This window comes from Mytilus trossulus, chromosome 6 (assembly GCF_036588685.1).
Source record: "Mytilus trossulus isolate FHL-02 chromosome 6, PNRI_Mtr1.1.1.hap1, whole genome shotgun sequence".
In the NCBI taxonomy this organism is placed as follows: domain Eukaryota; kingdom Metazoa; phylum Mollusca; class Bivalvia; order Mytilida; family Mytilidae; genus Mytilus; species Mytilus trossulus.
In genome coordinates this window covers 70,462,488-70,476,746 of record NC_086378.1, presented here as the reverse complement: position 1 = coordinate 70,476,746, position 14,259 = coordinate 70,462,488, and the positions used below count along the sequence as shown (strand labels likewise).

The window sequence follows — 14,259 nt, the reverse complement described above, 5'->3', positions numbered from 1 at the left end:
TATACTGGACGTGTTTTAGGAAATTTTCATGTTTTACTTTGGACACCATTTTTTATTTTCTTAAAATATATAATAAATCCTATCTTTTCATATTTTATTTTAAAATTCTGTCTCGTAGATTTCTTTTATGCACAAAAATGTATTTTTTCATAAACAATTTAAGAAAATTTTGGCAATTTTGAAAGCCTCTTTAATACCTTGAAAGAAAGCGTGGGGACCCATACTTTTTATCATTTATTTGAAGAAAAAAACCATATTAAAATCTTCATTGTCAAAGTGTAATTAAATTCTGCATTTTTGTTTCTTTACCCCTGAACTACGGTACCTTAAAATCTAAAATGTAAAAAATATTTGGTAAAATAAGAGGATCACCACTTTACTGTAAAAAAAATCGAAAACTGGTTTTCGGTTGATCAAAAGCGGATTGTCGTAGAAGGTCAATAGTCTCTAATATTATGAAACCAGTTTTGTACTGTAACAGCTGAGATGGATGTCGAAGCTGGAACTTCGACGACTTCTCCACAAAGCTTTTCAACTGACCGTCATGCAAAGAAAATTTTATCTGCTTTAAATGAAAATAGAAAGCTACTACGCTTTTGTGATGGCACTGTTGTTTTAAATGGTTCAAAAATACCTGTCCAAAAAAATGTTCTTGCTGCAGCAAGTCACTATTTTCGGTACTATTACTCTACTATTTTGTATTAATCTGTATTCTCCCAAACATAATTCCTTAGTATAGCTAAGCATTTGTCTTCTACTTACAAAACACACAGGAATATAATTGGATGTGAGTCGTCTTTTAACAACTCCTCTTATGCATACTTGTGTAGTCACTTCACTAGTCTTCATGCAGTCATGTCAGTTAAACAAGCTATAGTACAATATAGATGACAGTTAGGAACAAGTCATATAAATACCATTGTCAGCCTGGATTGGTTTCTCAAAAATCATTTGAAAAAGATTGATCTTCAGTTCATTTTTGCAGTTATGAACAATTAATATAAAAAAGAAGATGTGGTATGATTGCAAATGAGACAACTATTCACAAAAGACCAAAATGACACACATTAACAACTATAGGTCACCGTACAGCCTTCAACAACAAGCAAAGCCCATACCACATAGTCGGCTATAAAAGGCCCTGATAAGACAATGTAAAACAATTCAAACGAGAAACCTAACGGCCTTATTTATGTAAAAAAATGAATGAAAAACAAATATGTACAGTAACACATAAACAAATGACAACCACTGAATTAACAGGCTCCTGACTTGGGACAGCCTCAAACATATTTTATGTGGCAGGGTTAAACATGTTAGCAGGATCCCAACCCAAATACTTGCAATAAATCTTAGTCCTAAGTATTTTCATGATTTTAGTGAAATTGACTCCTGAATTTTAGTCAAATCAGGACTGGTAAAGTCAAATTGACACCTGGTTAATTGGCACCCATACTAAATTTATTGAATATAGATATAGGAAGATGTGGTTTGAGTGCCAATGAGACAACTCTCCATCCAAGTAACAATTTAAAAAGTAAACCATTATAGGTTAAAGTATGGCCTTCAACACAGAGCCTTGGCTCACACCGAACAACAAGCTATAAAGGGCCTCAAAATTACTAGTGTAAAACCATTCAAACGGGAAAACCAACGGTCTAATCTATATAAACAAAACGAGAAACACATATATATTACATAAACATGATATACAATATATGGTCAGATCCTACGCTTTGGATGTCATATGACTTTGTACTACATGTTACAGTATACATTGTATATATATGTATGCTTTTTCAATGGAGTGTGACGCCACTACGCATTTTAACAGCACAAATACCCATGAGACAAGGATATATTTTGGGGTCGTATATATTGGTTTTACATTATCGTCGGCTGCGTCTTCCAAAGACACTTAATTAGTTTCCGGACAATAACTTGTGTGTAAGGGTATGGATCTTTCTGAAATTGTACCACAAGTTTCCATACCTAAAAAGGAAGGTTGGGATTTATATTGGGGTTATGGCCTTAACCATGTTAACTGTTTAGGAATAAGGGCCAAAAAAAAATACTTTTCTAATACTAAATGTATAAATGTCCTTTTCCAATTGATTAACCGGAATCTAAAATATATTTTTTTCCGAATAAACGAACACACATCTTCATTTAGGAAGTCATTAAGATAAGATGAAAATGATGCATGTCATTGCATGTGCAAAAACATTTCCTTGCATTAAGGTAGATCATAAGTATACATTTTTTGAGACAGAATTAAATTATTTTTTTATAATTTGCCAAAATGAAGATTTTACTATGCTCTTTTCAAAAATTTAATAAAAAGTATGGGTCACCGTGCTATTTTTCGATCTTTGAGTCGTTGAAAATTGCCAAAATTTGGTTAGTTTGTTCATGAAAAAACACATATTAAGTGTGCTTAAAAAAAATTCTATGAGATAGAATTTTGAAATAAATTGTGAGAAGAAAGGTTCCATAATATGTTTTAAGAAAATAAAAAGAAAACATGGTGTCACCTAACTTGTTTTCTTGCTACATGTACAAGTAAAAATAACAAAAATCCCTATTGGCCCTGTATAAATTTTGTACTAAAAGAGTTATCTCCTCTTAAATGGCTCATTTAAAAAAAATTGATTTTAAAACAAAAAAAGCATTGCTATACTTCAACATACATTGTTGAAGGCTGTTTGGCTGACTTTAATACAGCCACTTCATTTCAACTTTGGTGGATAGTTTTCTCATTGAATGATACCACATCTAATTATTTACATAGACACATGTACCAGATCCTCTAATTTGGTAAAATAAAAATCTTGTCATGCTTGCACAACAAACAGACAATCATGACAATCAGCTGAATCAAATACTTTTTTGAATAATCAATAAAATATAAATATACATGTTTCAGAACATATGAGCAAATGATGAGTTTTGGACTGTATGTGTATGGAATGTATACATATTCTTGTACGTTCCAACCATACCAGTACGGTTTGACCGTATGAGTATACCCCTATGGTTCAGTACAAGCTGACCATGCATGTTATTGGATCATATCGGATAAATTTGAACAAACATTCGTCACAATCTTTTTTTTTGGTTTTACAAATTATTATTATTAAAATAACTAGTAGATGAACAAACGAACAATTGAAATATTGGTTTAATTGTATATCTATATCCTATTTTTGTTCTCCCTCTCACAAGTAACATAATATTTTTACATTTACATTTTTGCAGTTCATGCATGTTCCTTTGCCAGTCAGGGGACTTACTGAAATAAGTGATTTTACTTATCATTTTGTTATTTGAGTAGCAAATTTGAGCTTTTGTCACAAATTGGGATTTTGTAGTTTTTTCAAAATTTTAAACACACAGGTTTAAATAATATCTTTTAATTAGTAAAATAAAAAAAAATATGAACTTTTTGCTTTTCTTAAGTAGCAAGGTTTATTTATGCCTTTGATGCTATCATTTTGATGAAAATTCTATTTTAATTGAAAAATGCTATAATAATGGCTTTACATAATGAACTGATACTTTCTTAAAAAAAATTTCACAGCAGTGGGAGTATTTTTCCTGTGAAGTCCAAGGTTTCATCTTTCAGATTATGTAATAAAATTCTACTGTTCGCTATAAAAATTCCACTGTTCGCGGGTGTTGAAATTAGTGGGGGTTATTAAAAGAATGATACTTAAAGAAGTGATTTTTGGTAAGGAAATTGAAGTCTGATACTTAAACAAGTGATTTTTATGTCATTATCCTAGATTCAGTACAAGGTCATCAACTGAAATGACCTGGTCATCCTAGACAACACAGATGTTGGTTCTGATAAGTTTAGAAACATAATAAGTCCCTGGATCATTAGTATTCTATATTTAAAGCTAAACAAAATTTGATCACTTCATCTAGTGATTAATTTGTACTACTTAAATAAGTGATTATTAAAGAAAGACAACTTTAACTTCCAACCTTTATGGAAATAATGTTACTTGAATCAGTGATTTAGAAAATCACTTGTTTAAGTAAGTCCCCTGACTGTTGCATTTGCATTTTTTGTAAATTTGCTAAACATTCTAAAACAATTGTCCTTCCACATTATGTTTTTTTACAATATCTTCAATTTCAGTCATCATATTAATTCAATTAATCATATATAAATGTATTTCTGATCACATACAAAATACAAGAGATTAACAGATTCAATAAGCGGGAATTTTTAAAAAATAGTTGAAATATAAAGACCATTGCACATTTTTATATTAATTTGAGAGTTAAGTTGTGTTGATATGTTATATGCATTTGTATCCAATACACTTGACCAACTTTGTAATATCAGTCAGACCGCACACGTATGCTCCGACTGTATGAATATTTTGAAAATTTAAAGTAAGCATACAGTCAAATACTCATAGGGTCTGGAACATACATATTGATTATTGATAATTTAAAAATACACCTGTGGTTACAACTTACAGTACTGACGAAACTCTCAACAGGATAAATGGTGCAATAATTGTACTCAAGAGATAGCAACAGCAAGGCAACAAATAAACCAATATTAAGGAAATATTTAACTTTTTTTATCTTTTTCCTTTTTCTTCGATAGTCAGGATTTTAAATACCCCTACACTACGATATTTAACATAGATTGCACTGATTTTGGTTTAGCATTTGTTCAGTGTACCAGGAGTGTCTGTTAAGGAATAAAATTGAAAATGGAAATGGGAATTATGTCAAAAAGACAACAACCCGACCAATTAGCAGGTAACAAACAGCTAAAGGCCACCAATGGGTCTCTAACACAGCGTAAATACCTGTATGGTCCTAAACATATATAAACCAATACTTTTGTCAGATCATAATTTATTAATATTAATACACATAGAAATGGAACCAACATTGTATGGATATGGTACAAAATACATGAATACATAAGCAGTTTACTAAAGCTCATTGAATAGAGTTGGAAAGACTTTTATCGTTCTAGCTAAAGATATTTTTTAGAATTACTGGTTTCAGTCCAAACTAAATTGTCACATATAAAATGAGCTTTCTTGTTTGTTTCAGATTGGTCTTTAATTATGATGACTCTACACATACTCACAGTCACACTACAGACCCGTCAGTTGTCGATTTAACATCTCTAGGTATTGGTGAGGACACGTTTGGTACGATTCTAGACTATATTTACACTTCAAACATCAGTTTGTGTGATGAGAACATACAAGATATATTACAAGCATCAGATCTACTTCTACTGATTGATTTAAAGGCACTATGTTGTGAATATATAGAACAGTGTATCACTCCACAGAATTGCATTGGTATAAGAGAATTTTCAGCACTGTATGCCTGTCCATGGGTACATCACAAAGCTTCCAGTTACTTGGATGAACACTTCAGGTAAAAAGAAAAATGATTTGAATGATTATTAATTCAACATAATTGTGGTAATACATGTTTGTTCACTTTAAAAAAAAAAATATGAGGAAAACACTTATTTGCTGAATGCTTATTGATTAAATATTTTTAAAAATATTGGGTTATCAATATAATTTGTATATCCAACTAAAGTAGGCGACCTTAAGCCCCTTTTCTTTTGAAATTAAATGGTTGCTCCCTTATGATTCTAATTTGTTGACCCAAGACTTTGTTTATGATTAAAATTAAAATTTTATTGCATCAGTATACAGACTTAAAAGAAAAACTAGTAGACTATTAATTTGGTATAATGCATATTTAATCTTGATGATGTTTTCTTCACCAATATTGCCTCCATTCATTTTATAATAAACATTGATAATGTAAGTTTTAGTCATAGTAAGTGATTTAAACAATTAAAATTTACTACATTGTATATTAGCAAATTTTAATTCCAATGCCCAAGTTGTATGCAAAATCTTGTAAATGTTTGAATCTTTTTAATATTTCTATTCCTCTATTAACAGCAATATTTTATTTTTGTTATACATGTTATGTGTGATTGCATTTTAACATTTAGAATGAACAAAAATTCAAGACCAATGGTTTTTTATTGTGTTTCCATAGAGATATCAGTCACTGTGAAGAATTCTTACGACTACAAACCAAAGATTTGAGGGAGATTCTCAAAAGGGATACCTTGAATGTAAGGTCTGAGGAGGATATATTTAACAGCATTCTTAGATGGAATAAATTTGATGAGACTAGCAGGAAAGAAGATTCAAAAGGGATAATCAGGGATTGTATAAGAGTGAAACAGTTAAATACTAGTAGACCATACCTTCAAAGAAATTGTCCTGCTGATCCAGAGTTTTATGCTTGTCTTAAAAGTACACATGATCTAAGTCCAGAAAGGAAAGAGGAGGATGAACGTTGTCGGGGATTTACTGATGTCATTTTGGCTGCTGGAGGGGAAGGTCCTATTTCTATGTAAGTAAACATACAAGTGGTTAGTCACCATGTAAACATTGAGCTGGTTCTTCTGGTTGCAAGGGTTGACCCAATTTGAATGGTTGACCGGGAAGGTTGATTGTGTTGACTGTGATGAATAGGTAGACAGATTAAACTGGTAGGACAGAATAACAGTATAACAGGGTAGACAGGATTGCCCTGTATATGTTGACTCAATTAAGGTGCTACCTAACACTACAGGGAGATAACTCTGTAAAATCAGCTAAACGTTTTAATTACATTGTGTCTTAAGGGAATATTATGCTTCTCAATAATCAAAATAAGTGTATGTCAAACTGCTATATAACCAGTGTATTTTTTCTGACAAAACGGTTGGTTAAATTTTTTTGAATTTTTTATGTTTTTGTCAAAGGGTCAAAGTAAATATTTTGTTAAAATTTTATGAAAATTAAACGAGCCAAATTAATTTTAGTGAAAGTGTTGGGTACCACCTTAATCCTTGTCTACCCTTTTAATCAGGGATCCATAATACGGTAGCTGGGACTATTATATTAATAGTATAATAGTCCCAGATGGTAGTATTTTTACTGTATGCAGCTGCATGAAAATGAATATAATTATTACTTGATATTATTTTAGGTAATTTTAAGGCAAATTTTGGCAATTGATTTTAACAGTTAATCAGTGCTAGAATTAAGGGCATTCACTCAATGTAGGCAAATTGCCGTTACATTCGTACCTAACACAATAAAGGAGTTTAAGGGGCTCACGGGTCTAAATCAATATTTTTTTTAAAATATAGGTTTTTCGCTATATTTTCTATAAATGAACTATATCTTATACTTACTAGAAAAATTAAGTTAAAAAAATGGGGTCACCGTTCATTTACGCTCATAATCTACATCCAAAAGAAGCATACAGTTTGGTAAAGGTACTTTTTTTCTGTTGATCTAATAGAATAAACAGACGTTATAACGAAATAAAAAAAGAACTAAATTACAGAAATTGCTTAAATTGTACAATAGTTTAGTTTAAATACAGCTTATTTGAAAAAATAATAGAAAATAAAAGTCACTGATGAGTTAAAAAAGATATTTCAATCTTAATGCCGAAAAATGACATATTTGCACCAAAGGGAGATAATTTGGAGCAATTTGAATGATATATACATTTTAAAAGTAATCTGGGGCCAACACGTATTGATTTTTTTTGAAAGATTTTTGTACCATGTGATAATGAAACTTAACTAATAAAGGTCATAAATGAAATTTGTAAAGAAAGAAAAATATTTAATTTTTTTCTGAAATTTTTTTGTTAGATAGGGAAAACCTACAGTAATAAAATAATTTAATCAGAAATTTTTAAACTGGAAACTACATATCTGTTATTGTGAAGGAAATGAAACTTTTCCACAGAATTGCATTTTAAATATTTTAGCACATGCTCAGCTTGTAATGGCAGTCATGTCCATATACATTTGTTTTTTGTTATTTCAGAAAACAAGAAGATGTAGAAATTAAATCCTGTGTTAGATGTCTTTTACCGGTGTTCTTGGACAACAAAGGAGAAGGCGTTTGGATAGATCTTCCAAGTTTGATTGGGAGAAGGACAGGCCATGGCGTAGTAGATGTTGGTAAGGGGAGATAATTAAATACTTACACATGTTACACATTTATTTATATACAGTTTAAAACACAAGAGTAAATTAATAGAACTGTAACACAAATTTGTGTACGGAACATATTTAAAAGATTGACATATGTTCTTTAGTACATGTAGTATGATAAGGATACTGAAGGGAAACTGCTTGTAAAATGCAATAGCATACATACTATACTGTAAATATTTCTGTAACATTGTCACTAAAGGTTCATTTTCAAGGAATCAGTATATTACACTTTCCACTAGATTAGGTTGCTAGTATCAAAATAGGTATCAATCTTTTATACTCATTACTGAACACAATACAAAAGTTATCCCAGGTCATCTTCTCCTATGTATATTACAAACCAGAAAATGCTGAGAGATATGCATTAAATTTTTCTTTATATACAACCTAGTTGTTTATGATTTCTTATAGGAGGATGTCTTTATGCTTGTGGGGGACGAGATCAGAACTGTGTAATTCTAAACACTTGTGAAAAGTATGATCCCTTGGTCAATAAATGGTGTGAAATTCCTAGAATGAATCATGGCCGTGTTGGCTTTGGACTGTTGGCTATCGATCACAACATTTATGCCATAGGAGGGAGCAATGACATGACAGAGCCATTGACATCTATGGAAGTCTATAACATATATACCAACAAGTGGTCAGCACTGCCCGACATGAATCTCAAAAGGGTGTGGTCATCGTATTGCAATGTTGACAAAAAAATCTATGTAATGGCAGGTGGAGCCGTGGGAAAGTTGTTTGAAGCTGTAGAATGCTTTGACACTCGTACAGAAACTTGGACCTCAGTTTCACCGATGAGGGAAAAGAGATGTGATGCTCGGGCAGTAGCTGTGGGTAAAGATATTTATGTATTAGGTGGTTTTAGAAGGATTGAATGTCCAAGTGCAATGCATGGGGGACACAATATAAAATTCTGTGGAACAGAATTATACTCTACTAGAAATGACTATTGGGCACAGTTACCTACTCGTGGAACAGGGCTTTGTACAATGTCCGACTCATCACAGGTTTATGGGGCTCTCTATGATGGAGAAGAAATATTGGTTGTTGGGGATTTAGACATGGAAGGTACTTTCCATTGTGTAAGAGCTTACAATATACATACTGGTATGTGGCACTGTATATCACCCAATCCGCCACTTAACCAGCGTAGTTACCCTGTATGTTTATTTAGACTTCCGACTTATTTATTAGAACAATTTCGACGGGAACAAGAGAAAGAAACATTCATAAGAACAGGTAGTACACTTAGTATGTAAGCTTTATTTAGAAATGTAGTGAGAAAGTGTGTATTATGTGGCATGGATGTTTGAAAATAGAAGAACATGTGTTGTACATGTGTAATCCTGATTTCTATATGTTACGAAAATGTCTCCTCTATGAGAGTTATCATTGTAATTTTTTAGAAAATTTATCTGTAAAAGGCATTTTATGAAATTTGATTTAAATATAAAAAAAATATGTCAGTCAAAGAAAAAAGATCAATAGTCCTTGTGGACAACAATGTGCCAAAATATAAAAAAATGTGATATATAATTAAACAAAGTATTTCAATCTGCTCTGAATGATAATTTTTCTTGGAAAGTCTGTTGTTTACCTAATGATTTTCTAGGATTTTCCTTTCAACACATGTCTAAATCTTGTACTTAAGTTTTATTTATTCATATAATTTCTATTTGAGGTAGCTGAAATATAACCACAAGTATTCAACAACTGTGGTAAAAATATCAAATATAATAATTTTCGTTATAATGAAATAATAACATATGTACTATATCCTGCATTTTTATGCCCCACCTACAATAGTAGAGGGGCATTATGTTTTCTGGTCTGTGCGTTCATCCGTTCGTTTATTCGTCTGTTTGTTCGTCCGTCCGTTTGTTACACTTCAGGTTAAAGTTTTTTATCAAGGTAGTTTTTGATGAAGTTGAAGTCCAATCAACTTGAAACTTAGTATACATGTTCCCTTTGATAAGATCATTCTAATTTTAATGCCAGATTAGAGAATTTATTCCAATTTCATGGTCCAGTAAACATGTACTGTGGACACATTCTTGTTTCAAGTCATTTAAATCCAACTTTTATGTTACTGATATCTTTTAAACTGAAAACCTTAGGATAAAGTCGAGTAACACAGTTCTCATCAAAATTTACTCATGTATTAAAAAATTTCAATTGTTGTTATGTCAAATTGTTAGTTCAAGTTTCTTTTGTTAAGAAACAACTGTATTGTTATTACATTAGGATTTTATTTATTACAATATTTGACTTTTTTGTTGTATTTTATTTTAATTTAACAATTAACTACAATGGTGCATGTTATAGTATGAAACATAGATGGTGAATATTCTGGGCTTTTTTATGATATTGTGATGGTTATTACATTCAGATTTTAAATCTGATATATGATGCATGTAAATGATGTATATATATATATTAGCTTTTACTTTTAAGTAGCTAATTATTTATTGTTTATTTGTTAATACCATTAACAAAAAATATGCCATAAAAATAAGCCCATAATGGTGCTTACTTTTTTTTTATGAAATTATAATCAATTAAGCTATTACTGGTTCTTATATACATCCAATGTATAAATTGTTGAAATATACAGAGCATGATTAATTTATTCAAAGTGTAGTAAGTCAATGTTAGTTTAAACACATTTATTTATAGTGGATTGGGAAACAAGTTTTGCAACTTATATTAATCCCTTTCCACTTTGCGGGTGCAAGTGCTGCCTTGTAGCGGCATTAGCCTACTCTTTTTCGAAATCTACAAGGGTGTCTTTAACGTGCAAGAGATATGGCTCTCTCTTAACACAGGTCAGCCATTTATCGTCCCCGTCCCACGGACTATCATCGTTTCCTCAAGACCATACTCGCAAATGGTTAAAGGGAGAGCCGAAAATTGAGTTAATGAAATTTTCATCCCAAACGGGAATTGAACCAGGAACCTTTGTGTTAGTAGTCCGATGCACTAACCACTACACCACGGCTCTTAAATCTTAAGTCAATGTTATGTTTATTGACATGTATGTACTCATTTCAGAATTTTTGCCAGTACAGCTTTTAAGTTTTTCCCCAATGAAATATGCATGTTTAATTTTGTGTAATATATTGTAACTAAAGGAGCATTATTTAACCAAAACTTTAGAAAATATAATGTCAAATTATTTGTCATATATATGTGATTTCAGCTTTAACTTAAGGAACTGCAGCATTGATAGTTATGAAAGTCCCTGGGCTCAAGTTCTGCACCAGGAAATATTATTTTGACAAAATTAATGCACAGTTTAATGTTTATGCACTGGTGCATAAAACACACTTTACTATGTTAAATTATTAATTTGCTATACATATTGCTTTGTTGTGATATATATGAATGCTTTTTTTTCTTCACTTTTTCTCAATCCATTTCTACTATATTGTAAACATAATACAATGAGCAGGAATAAGAAACCATGCCCAGTTCACAGAATTGTGCTGTCTTTTTCACCAATGATGACCCCCATCAAAAGTACATCAGCATTTTAACTGTTGTTTTATATTTGCTGTACTATGATATACGTGTATGCTTGCATATACTTCTATTTTGGTATTTACATATATCATGTATATGCTTGAAGTGTTTGTTACCTTTGTATATTTTTGACAAAATTAATGCTGGCATAAACATCTATGCTGGCATATACATCTTTGTTGGCATATACAACTATGCTGGCATAATCATCTATGCTGGCATATACATCTATACTGGCATATACATCTATACTGGCATATACATTTATGCTGGCATAATCATCTTTACTGGCATATACATCTATACTGGTATATACATTTATGCTGGCATAATCATCTTTACTGGCATATACATCTGTGCTGGCATATACTTCTATTTTGGCATATACATTTATGCTGGCATAATCATCTAAGTTGTAAGTGTTTGTTACTCTTGTATGTTTTGAATCATTTATGTGACCACATGTAAATAGTCTATTTGCCAATTGTTTGATTGATTGCTTGATTGGCATTTAATTTTGTCTTGTTATTACCAGTCAACAACTTGCAAAGGGAACAACTTGTGTCAAAAGTGCTACAACAGAATTAAATCAGTAATTGACAAATAGGCTATTTTTGAAAGACTTGTTTTTTACAATGCTGTTCAAGAGGATATCATTAAAATGTTAAGTCTATGGTTGGTGTATTTGTGCATGTTGCAGTGATTAGTATTTTAGACATAATAATTTATAATACATTTGTGTACTTGTGGAAAAAGAAATATTTATGTTAGTTCACTCGAGAGTGATGAAAGTTGTTTAATGTTTGCCCTGTGTAGGTCTTTGGATTATAAGATTGTTTAAAAAAATATTTGGATTTGTTATGCAATTTTTTTTAGAAATATTGTGATTCTAGCATAAAAAAAAAATTAGTCTGGTAATAATCTTTTAAGATTTCGCAAGTTATCATCTTGCCTAACATGGAATATTGTAGAAGACTAAGATGTAAAGTTTTTTAGAAGTCTATAACTTGTTACTGAGTCATTAAAAGGTGACTTAGGCATGCAGTTTTTAGCAACAGTGTCAGCAACACTTTCTTATAGTTTGTAATGAGGTTAGTTAAAGGGGAATTTTAAGCCACTAATAATAAATCTCTGGTTTTTAAATTTATTTAAAGATTTCCTTCTCATGAACATTACATTTGTCAAAAATTAAGTATTATACTGACTCACTTTCACTCAATGGACTCACTTTTACACTGACAGCAGCAATCTGAACAGGGTTCTACAGAACACTTTACATTGAAGATATTTTACCCTCTTTTTGTTTTTGTTTCTGATTCTGATACATGTATCTCAATATCTCAATGTGCTGAAGAATTAGAACAAGTTTTGCATCTGTTTTTTTGTTTTTTGTTTTTTTGTTAAGTATGATGTAGAAGTATATGATATGTGGCATGAAAATGTTTGAAACACCTTAAATCTATTTAAGAAAAAACAGATACATATTTAATTACTAAATCATAGTAAATGTACTACTTTTGATCATATTCTAGTCATTTTCATCTTTTATAAAACTGCTGAAAATGACTAGAAACAGTAATGTATTGATTTTTGTTGTTGTTGTGAAATATAATAAATTTTAATTTATAAGTACCTGTTAGTTATGATTGATGTATGTTTTTATTGCATTGCTGTAGTTTCTATTAATAGAATGTGCTGAGATGTAATTTCATCTCCTTATTGTATCCTGCTTCAGAAAATAAAGAAATGCATAAATAATAATATAACTTGTATTTCTGGCCATCTGTTTAGGGGTAGGGACGACATAGTTATCTTTTGTACATTTTCTCTTTAAGCTAACTTTCTTATACTTTCTAGGTCATGGCCAGGACTTGTTACTCAAAAATATTTGGCAATGACAACATAAATCAGAGCAGCAACATCACATGCTCATTTCCACCTGCATTTATTTCTCAATGAAATGCATGTGACTGCATTCATATAATGCAACAACTATCACAATATTTTGAACATGTATAAATAGTTTTACTAACTATTTCAACTTATTTCATACTCTCAACTTAAAAAAAACATATTTAAGAAAAATTGCTCTTGATCTATAACTTGTTAGGGTGTAAACCATAAAACAAATATCAATTCAATATCTTCAAGCATGTCCAAGGACCATTACTCTGCTCAAATCATCAGACTGGAACAAAATTCCAACTTGAGCTGTCACTTGTCATGATAAAACTATATAACAATTATCATATCAATATCTTCAAGAACAAAGACAAAAATGTGCAAAACTGATTTGGTAGACTGAAGGATGGACATACATACAGAAGGATCGTCAACCTAAAGTCCCATTCAACACTTTTTACTTGTGCCATAAAAATGAAAGCTTAGCTGACTAAAAGCTGTCTTTTGAAGAAAAAAATTCTTGCCTCACAACTATTAAATATGATGTTAACTTATTAGTTCCTGATTTTAGTTTCACAATGTATAACTATGTGCATGAACTTTTGACATCTGACCTTTGTGTTAAATATTGAAGATGATATTGCCATGGTGATTGCATTTTATAGTATAAGTATACTAACTTCAACCACAAGGGCTTGTAACAATTGCCGGGTTTACTATCCATACGAACCCCTCAAAAAACATTT

General features: G+C 31.0%; 1 protein-coding gene across 1 annotated transcript; it reads left to right on the top strand.

The window, feature by feature from the left end:
- Positions 1–422: 422 nt before the first annotated feature.
- On the top strand, positions 423–13,357 carry LOC134721772 (gigaxonin-like). Its single transcript, XM_063584981.1, has 5 exons — positions 423–677; positions 5,089–5,424; positions 6,070–6,432; positions 7,911–8,047; positions 8,495–13,357. The coding sequence occupies exons 1-5, from the start codon at positions 487–489 to the stop codon at positions 9,346–9,348; spliced, it is 1,881 nt and encodes a 626-aa protein (XP_063441051.1). The 5' UTR covers positions 423–486; the 3' UTR covers positions 9,349–13,357.
- The last annotated feature ends 902 nt before the right edge of the window (positions 13,358–14,259 follow it).